Source organism: Schistosoma mansoni, chromosome 1, assembly GCF_000237925.1.
Source record: "Schistosoma mansoni strain Puerto Rico chromosome 1, complete genome".
NCBI lineage: Eukaryota > Metazoa > Platyhelminthes > Trematoda > Strigeidida > Schistosomatidae > Schistosoma > Schistosoma mansoni.
In genome coordinates, this window is record NC_031495.1 from 4,574,714 (window position 1) to 4,586,913 (window position 12,200).

General features: G+C 35.7%; 1 protein-coding gene across 1 annotated transcript in view; it reads left to right on the forward strand.

Moving 5' to 3' along the window:
- The window catches only part of Smp_163210 (putative WD-repeat protein), a gene marked incomplete at both ends in the record, with an annotated part of 68,703 nt that extends 64,197 nt beyond the window's left edge, over positions 1-4,506 (forward strand). Inside the window, one exon of the mRNA XM_018793039.1 lies at positions 4,378-4,506. Within this exon, the coding sequence (XP_018647592.1) occupies positions 4,378-4,506 (129 nt within the window). The remainder of the gene's footprint in view (positions 1-4,377) is intronic.
- Between the last annotated feature and the right edge of the window lie 7,694 nt (positions 4,507-12,200).

Genomic DNA, 12,200 nt, shown 5'->3' on the forward strand with positions numbered 1-12,200 from the left:
TCTATTTGTTATGTCCCATATCCCGTTAAATATTATGTTACGTCATCGTCAATGAGAATGAGACATCTATGACCTTATGCTTGTGCTACACCAACAATGCATCAACAAACACTAGCAGCCTTGAGTCAACTCTGATTTCTTATTGGTCCTCTTCATGGTTACTGATCGCTTAACCCATCTCGTTCAGTCCAGAACACAGATATCAGCCTCCACTATATGAATCGTATATTTCAGATATACGTGGTTTATATACAAGCAGACCAGACTCAATCACAACATGAACTGTAAAATAATAATTATGTAGAATCAAACCAAAAGTGCCTGTAAATGTGAGAGACTCTAACAAATGGATTAGGAATAAGTTTAGAACGGTGAATAGTATGATAGTAGCTAATAGGTGAAATGAAGGCTTATGATAAAAAGAATACGAACATATATATAATCTAGTTACTTGATTATTACCCTATTAGAATATATGTAATAATAATAATCCATAAATAATACTTGGCAGTTACTAAGCATTTATTCTCCCCTGTCTAATTTGATTTCTGTCATATTGGTTATATGTGTAGATATTGATGCACATATATATGGTATCCTATTTGACATTTTGATAGAATGTTTGTTTTACTTGTCTAGCTATAATATACGACTTTTATGAATATTTCATAAAGAACAAATGAATATCAGATGACATACATTGTGTTTATGAAATATTTAACGTTTATAATATAGAATCCCCTTTCCTTTTTCACATTATCAATGGTTTCTTTCTTGATTCTTTCAGTTTTCATGTTATTATGTTTGTACGTTGTATGTATTTTGAAAGTAGATTTCTTTTAAAAGGTGCTAATTGATAGACATTAACATAATTTTCATAGTTGAAAGCGTGAATCAATTGAAGCTAGACCACCAGGGAAAACCTGGAAGCACTGGACGACCGTCTCGTCCTATTGTGGGACCCCTCAGCAGTGTGCATCCACGACTTCGTCTCGAGAGATTCGAACTCAGGACCTACCAGCCTCGCACCAGAGCACTTAACCGATAGACTACTGAACCGCCATGTCATGGTGTTTATATATAACTCCTGTAGTGAGCAGAACACTAGTTGGGGACAATCGAATGTATTTAAGCAAAAATTCAGTAAATTCTGAAAACCATACAATGGACAGTCAATTTGCAAATTAACAACCAATAGTCTCGATCTTCACTGTTTCTTCTCTAATTCCAATGTTCGTGCATTTTCCTACCGATTGCGCTTCATTTCAGTTCTTCCCTCATCGGACTTCTGCCAGAATACATTCTATGTCTGACCAACACCATATACTACTTATATGGATATAAGTAGACCACACCACACTCCAACCAATCCAATTCAACATAACTGTGTCATCTTACTTGTTTTTAACTTGTTAACAATAGGGTATATGATCAGGGTTCTATTTAGGATTGAAGATATTTAAATCTTCTGATGAATAAAATGCTCTTAAATAAAAGGATTGACGTTAGTTCATTGAGTCGTGGATTGTTGGATTAGATCATATTGATAAGTGAAGTCTACCAGGTTAGAGTCGTCCACGTAAATATCGTAAACAGTCGTTAGAAACGATGTGTAGTATAACTTAGAATCTTATTTTATTTAAACATAAATATTGGTACAATGAGGCACCGAATATATATGCGCCACACATATCAAAACCGAAGCAAGTGGTTTTCTTAGAAGGTCATTTCCCAGACTATTCACCTAAAGATCTAATCCATAAGGAAGTGGAACAACCTCAGGAGTTGTAGTCTCATTGTATCCTGTGACCAACAATAGGTTCATACATCATTTGTTCCTTCGGGATTCTGGAACCCGTGTGCTATATTGATTTAGAATCAGGGATTTCCAGAATCGATCACAATGGCGCAGGTGTATACACTCTTTATCTTCCCTTAAACTTTGAGATTAAAATTGCTTCATAACGTTCTTCCTTCCTATACTATATCCTTATATACAACCTTTCTTTATATACTACCACCACTAAATTAATTACTTCTATGAATCCGGTGTTGATCTTGTTTTGCTAACGAGTTATGGCAACTTGGACCGATGCATATATGTGCCTGGTCCTACGTTGTCGCTGACTGACTGATTTCCAATTCCTGTAGGTGGATCCTTCATATCCACCAACACTGTTAATGCTCTGAACATTCGCTCTTCGTCCTCTGAATTTCGTAAACAACCGTAATGCCGCGAGAATGCAGTGATCAGGACTTCTCTGTTAGTGGCTGTATACAGGTAGTCATGTGATAGTGTTTCGAGAGAGAGAAAACGGACTGTGCACACCCTCGACTGTATCAGGCCTTCGGGGGTTCCATTTTGTGTTAATGCATTCAATGTGTCTTCTTGTAGGTCATGATATCTATGATTTTCTATTCTACGAATTTGTTCTCTCTTTTCGAATGAAAAATTGTTGGTCTTCAATCTTGTTTACTACCACTGATACTGTTACTGTGATGTGTACTACTAACGTCGACCCCCAAATGCCCTGGTATGGCCGAGAGTGGGGAGAGTCCGTTCTCCCTCTCGAAACGCTCTCACATGTCCACGCGAATATATAGCCTCTACCAGGGAAGTCCTACTCACTGCCTTCTCGTGGTGTGGGTGTTGTTTACGAAATTAAGAGGACGAAAAGCGAATGTCCAGTACGTTAACCGGGTTGGCGGACACGGAAGTCTACCTAGGGGAGTTGGAAAACCCTCATTCCAAACCAATGGTGCACATGGGCTGGCTCCAATATCCTGAGGAATCAAATGGCGTATTAATCAATCGTTGGTTACCGGATACCATGAGACTGCATCTCCTCACGATGCTCCACTTCCTTGTGGATCAGATCTTTAGGTCAAAGGCTCCGGGTGTGGCCCCCTAGGAAAACCACGTGCTTCAGTCTGGGCACGTGGGCAGTATCACAGCCTTAACACAAATCGAATGAGATTTGTGAGGCGCATATGTATCTGGTGCTTCCTTGTACCAATATTTATGTGTTGAAATAAATAATGTCAACAGATTTAAGTATTATGTATCATCATTTAAAAGTGAAATGCCTGGAGGAAGAGGGTTAAGAAGACTGAAAAAAAGAGGACGAGTACAGGTAATGGTTGGTATGGAAATGAAGGAATAATAAAGTCTGATACGATTGATTGACATTTTGAAGATGAAGTTTTTACTGTATGATTCTCAGATTTTACTAAGATGCTCTGTATTTTTTTTGTTCAAATACATTCGATTGTCCCCACTGGTGTTCTCGTTTACTTCACTACTATTTCTACTACTTTAGTGTTCCTCTTGATAAATCCATCTTGATATGCTTTTATGATGTCGGAACTTGGACTGTTGCACGTATTTATGTGCTAGATCTTATGTTGTTCACGATTGATTGACTGAACTAAAGATCATCGTTCCGTATTTCCAACTTTTATATATTCAAAACATAGTTAAAATTATAGATCAAGAAGATTTACACCTAAACTCTAAAGGATGTGACTGGAACCTTATGATTGCTTAAGTATTGTTGGCTATCTGGGTAAAAATCAAAGTAATAATAATAATTCTTTTTTCAAAACAATAAAGAGTAAAATGTCATGTACACCATTGTCGTTTAAGTAACCGTTTTCTACTTTTTGGTCGTCTAGTGGCACTACTACTACCTAATCTTTCAGACTAAAGTAGTTGGGTATTTTGTCGCTTAGTTCTGCACTTTGATAACTACTCAATGTCAAGTTGTGTAATTACTTGACCAAATTGTTTTGCCTATTAATTGATTTATTTATTATATGCGTGACTGCATAGATTGTAACTTTCCACTTTAATCGGTTCTTGATTGTGTTATCCGGCAATCGAGAATAGGTTCACACTTCTTTTGCTTCCCTAGAATCCCGGAGTTCATGTGCACCATTAGTGTTGGTTCGTAATCAGGGTTTTCCAACTCCTCCAGTTGGATGCTGTGTACCCACAAACCTTGTTTAAGCGCCGTACATTCGCTTTCCGTTTTCTCATTTTCACAGACAACAATGATGCCGCGAGAAATTAGTGAGTAGAACTTCCGTGTAAGTGACTATATACGTGTCGCCAAATAAAAGAATTTTGATAGAGATATCTGACTCTAATCACCATCGGTGTACCCGAATACTTTTATGATTCACATATTGAATCAGTTGTGAATTTGTTGCGAATTTCAATTTGTCTGACCACTAAATAAATCATACAGTTTCAGATGAGATGAATGCCTATGTTAAATTTTTGTCAGAAAAGTCAACCCATAGAGAAACTCATATTGGTCACCTTTATAACATCAATTTACTCTCTCTCTCTCTCTCTATCATTTTCTGTTTCAGGCCGAATTTCGTGCTTATAATGGTCATTCAAGTCATGTAACAAATGTAACATTTTTATATGATGGATCTAGACTAATATCTACTGGGGGCAAAGATACAGCTGTATTACAATGGGAAGTATGCATTTGACACATGACCTTTTTTGTGTGTGATAAATACATATTCATTCATTTAAATCATTTTCTTTCTTCTTCAACACTGTTCATAGTTATTATTCTCTTTTTCTAATCATACTCACCATATCAACTACGCCTCAATCATGTTTGGGGGGGGCAATAAAAAAACAAAGAGTATTCTATAGTCGTCTGTATGCTTTTCTAATGCTTTCCAATGTAGATGTATTTGTCACAGTCATCCATTATTCATAATGTGTGCTCATGTATGTGTGCAATACAGTCATAGTTACAGATGAATACAATTTAGCATAGTTGATTTACTATTATAATCTATAACTTCCTCTTATTAAAATTAATTAACATGTTTGTTTCTTATGGTTACCATCATTTCCTCCCCCCCTCCGACAAAAAATTTCCCCCCCTACATATATACCATATCAATAAATTATTTATTTCTTGATCTATTTAAAATGAACATACATCTTTTCCTCGTACTGAAACAGAAAATAATGTACTACTTCCACTATTCATAATAATAATCTTATTGAATGTTTAGACTGTTTACTCACTTACCTACCTACCTACCTACCTACTTACTTACTTTGTTCTTCTCATACTTATCGATAACTTTTTTTCTCTGCTTATTTCCTCTCTGTTTTTTTCTTTCTTTGTTGTTTTATCATTGCCAATTTTTGGGCAAAATTATTGTCAATGTTGTGTTTACGTGAAATGAGTATTATGATTAATGTCCGTGTATTTGTGTAATCGATGATTTCTGTTTTCTGAATTATTACACGTATTCATTCTTCATTTCCTGGAATTATTTTATGGATTAAGGAAAAAAAGATAACTTGGAGATTTACACACACACACGCACACGTACACACACACAAATATATCAGCAAAACTATATATGACACTAAATAATATAGACTGTTATATTGACTTCTGTCAATAATCCTATCCGGATATCATTGATCAGTTGACAACATTCGATGGAAGAACCAAGAAAAAAAAAGAAGAAGAAGGAAATGAACAATGTATTTATTTACACGGCTTCTCTTTTATTTCTTGTCCTCATGTCTTAAAACGTTTACTGGTTACCATTCTCATTCCATTCCAATTCCTTCTTTTACTTATATAGCCATACATAGATTTGATTCCAATTCATTCATTGTTTGTATTTTCATAGTGATGATGATGATGATTTTTCTTGTGTGGCGTTTTCTTCTTTCTTGTTTCCTTCATAAGTTCTATCTTTCACCTATATATTGATGTTGTGTTGTAAATGGGCAAATTGTTTATCAATAAATGGAATGTGGTTTTCAACTCTTTCTCTTTATGGTTATTGGTTTATATACAGTGAGAGAGATATCTTAAACGTATTCATTATTTTAGTAATATATATATGTATTGTATTAATAAATTATGGCATAGATTGTTTTCTTTTGGTTTGTATGTATGTACTACTTAATTTGACTACTACTTATTATCGACATTATATTTAGTTATATTTATTGGATTTAATTATTATTTTTGCTTCTATGGTTTATTTCGTTCATTTCATTGTTTGTTCTTTTGATATTGCCGGTTATATGTTTTCTTCTTTTTCTTCTTCTTCATATTATGAATAGATCAGGATCATGATGATCCATTCAAATGTGTTTTCCTCATTTGTTGATGTTTATCTTGTTCTTTCTTTGATTATATAACACATTTAGTTCTGACTTTGTGCATAAATTGTTTAATAATGCCTAATTAATCTTTTTTTTTCGAAAAATGAAATAAATTATTTTTCTCTTAGTGATTATTACTTCTAGTTAAGTTTCTTGATCTGTAAAGTTTTCTTCAGTATTGATTGTAGTTGGAAATTTCAACCTATGGATACTAAGATGATCTAGAGTCATGACGCGTTCCTCTGAAGACTTAAATATCCTGGGTTCCTCATATTTAGACGGATCCCGAGTATACGCTGTTAATGAGTGTTGAACTAAGACCATTTTCAAAAGCCCACATCATATGAAATTTCACAAAACCAGTCTTCACTTAGTATTGTTTGTTTGAATCTTACCATTGATGTTTAGGACTACAACTGATGAGTCTCTTATCGGCATATGTGCATACTGTGCGTATTACCTCAATATAGCCTTAATTCACAAGCATTATAAGCTAAGATGGAAAGTGATCAGCAGTGGAATTCAGGACGCGCGTTTCGTTCTATTTGGGACTCGTCAGCTGGATGTACCTGCATCTCAGAGTTGATGTTCATTCTGGGACTGGAACCCAGTATTTTTCACTTCAAACGCCATCGCGTTATCCATTCAGCTACTGAGTCTTAATAGTCACTTGCTTGTGCAATGGGGTGAAGTTTAAATTCACTTAGTATTGTTTGTTTGAATCTTCTTATCGATGTGTTAGGACTGCAACTGGTCAGTCTCTTATTTACATATATGCATACTGTGTGTATTGCGTCGATATAGCCTTAATTCTAGAGTCGTGACTCATTCCTTTAAAGTCCTAAGTGCCTCATAATTACACGGATCCCAAGTACACGCTGTTAATGAGGGCTGAATTAAGATTATTTCCGAAATCCCACATCTTATGAAACTTTACAAAACCAATCTTGTTCACAACCTCTTAGATACTAAAATAAATATACAAATACAATGTTGTTACAGAGTATTTCCTATTGAGTATACGTTGTGTCTCAAAAATTAATTTCGCTCCTAAACATCGTTCTAGTAACAAGATATCGAACAACCGATAAGAAATCTACTTTAACAATATTTTGCCTTAAAAGTACACTAGTTTTGGTTAGTAAGTTTTGATATTAGTTCAAGTTGTTCCAAATGTTGCTGTAATCTAACGAAAGATTCTTTGAGAAGAAAAGTCAAATGTTTTAAGACATTATGGAATTTATAATGGTTTAACAAATAGATAGTCTATCAAAAATAAAGTATATCGTAGAGCTTCCGGATACTACATGTATCAAAAGGGAGATTGTACAATGATCTAGGGGTGTGAGGTCTACAATACTTCTGCATAATTTCCCTCAACGCAACCTAGTTGTAGTACATGAAGTATTCAAAAACTCTATGATATACTCTTATTCTATCTCTTCAACAGACACATCATATTCGTTAAATCACTGTAAATTTTAATGCACAGCTTCTGTAAATGATATCAATAAGAAAAACTTTTTCTAGTGGTCGAATTCATGAGTCAATGTATGCTAGACCACCACTGAAAACCTGGAAGCACTGGACAGTTGTTTCATCCCAGTATGGAACTCCTCATCAGTACGCATCCACGATTTCGCATATGAGACTCAAACCCAGATTCTTCGGTCTAGCTTACATCAACTCATGAGTTCAACAATTAAAATTACTACAATCTCTACAAACCACCATTCTAATAAAAATGTATTCACCAAATTGTCTTCTTAAGTTCTTTCTCAAGTTGTTCCTATGTATTCATTTCATTACAATTGATTGGTCACTGGGTGGTGATCAATGTCATGCGTGTCAAGTCCTTCTTAGTGCTGATCGAATGCTATCGATCAAGTTGCAATGTTGCAACTATTCTAGGTGGCTCGACACTGCGTGCACTATGTTGAGATAAGATGGTAGTTGGAGGTGGTCAACAGGAAACCCTGGACCCGGGTTTCGTGCTACTTGACACTCGTCAGCAAGGTGTACTTGTAATCTTGAGGGAACTGGTGCCCCTTAACGGATTCGATCCCGTGCAGCTTGATCGATAGCATTCGATCAGCACTAAGTAGGACTTGATATGCATGACATTGATCACCACCCAGTGATCAATCAATTGTGATCACATCTCAGTCCTACAGGAGGTCAGTCGCTGCCCGAATAGCTCAGTGGTAACGTCTCTGACTGTGAAGCTGAGTGACACGGAGTCGAATCCGTCAGGGAGCACCAATTCCCTCAAGATTACAGGTACACCTTGCTGACGAGTGCCAAGTAGCACGAAACCCGGGTCCAGGGTTTCCTGTTGACCACCTCCAACCACCATCTTATTCATCTCATTGAATATTTTAAATTTCTCCTCTGTGTTATGTAATAAGTTACACTACACACACCATTGAAAAGTAATTAAATCCCATTAAGAAAATTTGTTATCAAGGTTTGTCTAGTGTTCAATAATTCTTTCTCATTGAATGTTGCTTGTTTTGTTTTTTCAACGTGATCATGTAGAAAAATGAATCAAGTCACGATATTAGTCAATTAAATATCAAAAAAAGATTTGCCATATCTGCAGTTTATATTAACAGACCGAAGTGAATTAAATATTCATTGTAAATCAGGATGTACTGAATAGCTAATTTGTTTGAGTTTGGAACTTCCTTTAAGATGGATTCATGAAATTACAGCAAGAATTTATGACTAATAGAATTCTACTTTCTTTGTCTCACGCCGAACGTTTAACCTCTAGAATACCGAGCTAGTATCCAACAATATCAACTTCAATCAATCCGTTAAGTTGCTCACTTTTCATCCACTGACTGTAGTGGATAGCTGTCTCATTCCCGATAGACATTAAACTCCACTGGTCACGACTTCTCACTAGAACTCTCTGTGTTACATTTTGAAGGTAGTGAGGGCATGGTAATAACAAGTATAAGGTTATGGAAAATTCAAATTAGTCAGAATTAAAACAAGTATCACTCCTTGGACTGAATAATTACGCTATTAAAGAGTTTTATACTAGGACGAAGCATCTGCACGTTGCTTTCAGGTTTTTCAATGATTATGTAACTAAGATCAGTCCGTAATGTAAAATAAAAACTCACAAAATGAATTTACTGTGTAGTTTTTATTACGTCATATCATTGTAATGCTCGAACTTCCTATTACTTGATCATTTATAAGTTTGTAGATCTGTATCCGAGACATGACTTTATAATATTAGCCCCCTAAAGAGCAGCAAGTTCATTGGCAATTTTGTTATTTAACTTTGTCATGCTACTTTTTTTGATCAAAGGAATAGTTTATTCGGTGTTTTTTGTACCTGCCTGAGCGGTTAAGTTTAAAACAGTTGCTTATAATTTATTTTATTATTTTATTTAAACAAAAATATTGGTACAAAATGGCACCAGATATATATGCACCACACAAATCTCATTGTGTGTGATTGATTTGTGTGAGGGCTGTGATACTGCCCAGGTGCCCAAACTGACACAGGTGGTTTTCTTAGGGGGCCACACCCCGAGCCTTTGACCTAAAGATCTGATCCACAAGGAAGTGGAGCATCGTGAGGAGATGCATTCCCATGGTAGTCGGTGACCAACGATTGATTCATACACCATTTGTTCCCTCAGGATACTGGAGTCAGTCCATGTGCACCATTGGTTTGGAATCAGGGTTTTCCAACTTCCCTAGGTGAACTTTCCGTGTCCAACAACCCTGTTAAAGCACCGGACATTCGCTTTTCATCCTCTCACTTTCGTAAACAACAGTAATGTCACGAGCAGGCAGTGAGTACGACTTCCGTGGAAGAGGCTGTATACGCGTGGCCATGTGAGAGCATTTTTAGAGAGGGAGAGCGTGCTCTCCTCACTCTCGGCCGTACCAGGGTCTTTGGAGGCAATTTTTTTAAAAATATCTGTGTAAAGCTATAAACGCTAGTTTCCTGACTTATGTGTTACTCATTAGCAGGATATCTATTTAAACATGGTGAACCACAGTACTGCTCTACAATCTATGATACAACCGTTTTCCAATTATAAGCTTCAAGTATCATTTACTGTTTTAAGTTCACCGAATACATCCTTCACTCACTGTCTTCTCGTGGCGGGGGTGTCGTTTATGAAATTGAGAGGATGAAAAGCGAATGTCCGGTGCTTCAACAGGGTTGTTGGACACGGAAAGTTCACCTAGGGAAGTTGGAAAACCCTGATTCCAAACCAATGGTGCACATGGACTGACTCCAGTATCCTGAGGGAACAAATGGTGTATGAATCAATCGTTGGTCACCGACTACCATGGGAATGCATCTCCTCACGATGCTCCACTGCCTTGTGGATCAGATCTTTAGGTCAAAGGCTCGGGGTGTGGCCCCCTAAGAAAACCACCTGTGTCAGTTTGGGCACCTGGGCAGTATCACAGCCCTCACACAAATCAATCACACACAATGAGATTTGTGTGGTGCATATATATCTGGTGCCATTTTGTACCAATATGTTTGTGTTGAAATAAAACATAATAAATAAAATAATGAAACCTCAATTGATTAATAACAAACTTATCTGTATCGTTCACTGGAAACAATTTTGATTTGAAATGATTAACTTTATCTTAAAATGTAATGACCTACACTCATTACATTGTCTTTATGAAATACAGATTATGGGTATAGTGGAGATTAGAGTGAGCAAATGCCAGGAAACTTACAATCATGATAATCCTATTTATTTGACATTCATTATAATAGGGAAACGTTTACGTTTACAGATAATCTAAGGTTGTGTTTTATCAATGTCTACTAGATGTCTTATTAGCAATCAATTAATTTTTCATAGTTGAAATCATGAGTCAATTGAAGCTAGACCACCACCATGGAAAACCTGGAAGCACTGCATTAAGGCCGTTTCGTCCTATTACGGGACTCCTCAGCAATGCGTATCCATTATCCTGCCTCGCGAGATTCAAACCGAGAACTTACCAGTCTCGCGTCAGAGCACTTAACCGATAGACCACTGAGCCATAATAGGACGAAACGGCCGTCCTGTTCATCCAGGTTTTCCATGGTGGTCTAGCTTTAATTGACTCATGACTTCAACTATAAAAAATACTGAAATCTCCACAAAACCCCTTCTAATTAATTAATTCTTTATAAAGATATGTATATTTGATTTTTTTTATATTTTTTTTGTTATTTATGTTAAGAACGGATATCTAAATTTCACCAAATCGGAAATCATGTTGATTTCTCACTTGTTCTCTCTTATAGACATTTTTTTTCTCTAATTCGATCATTGAAACTAAGTAACATTTTATCAACACTTTAATTGTACATCTATGTTACCTTGGTAATTATTTATTGATTATGGTAATTAATTTTAAGGATGTATATATATATTGATATCCACTTTGATGTAACTCACTTAACAAGTACAGATTTGTTTACTCAGCTTTAAGATCTACTTATGGTTAAGAGCTAAGTAATAGTAATACTATCCGATTGCTCAAATTGTAATAGGTGGAGTAAGATTCAAATATGTAACTTAATGGCTAAAACTCGAACGATTTAACCAGTAAGTTTGTGCTTCACATATTAACTTTAGTCATCAAGCTGTATCATTATTGTAATTTTCATACTCGATGAATATTTCGACGATAGTATAATTTTTAACGGTTAGGTAATATGTGTGATACATCTGTCATGTTGATCACTAGAGACTTCGACTTCGTAATCAGTTTCTAGACTTAGCAAATTTATGACCATTCAGCATAATTGGAAAACTGATTTATGACACGAGTTTGAGATTCTATGCCGATTCAGATACAAAAATCTAAGGGTATTCAGTATGATCGTCATTAATAGTAGTGACCATTTAACCTGCACTTCTGAACATAATCCAAATAAACTATCAGTGTTTTTATAAATTGAGTTTACGCTCTGGTTTAACTGTTTCTAGCTTTTTTCTAATATACGCTAACTAGCATTACATGTTATTTAACCGTAAGT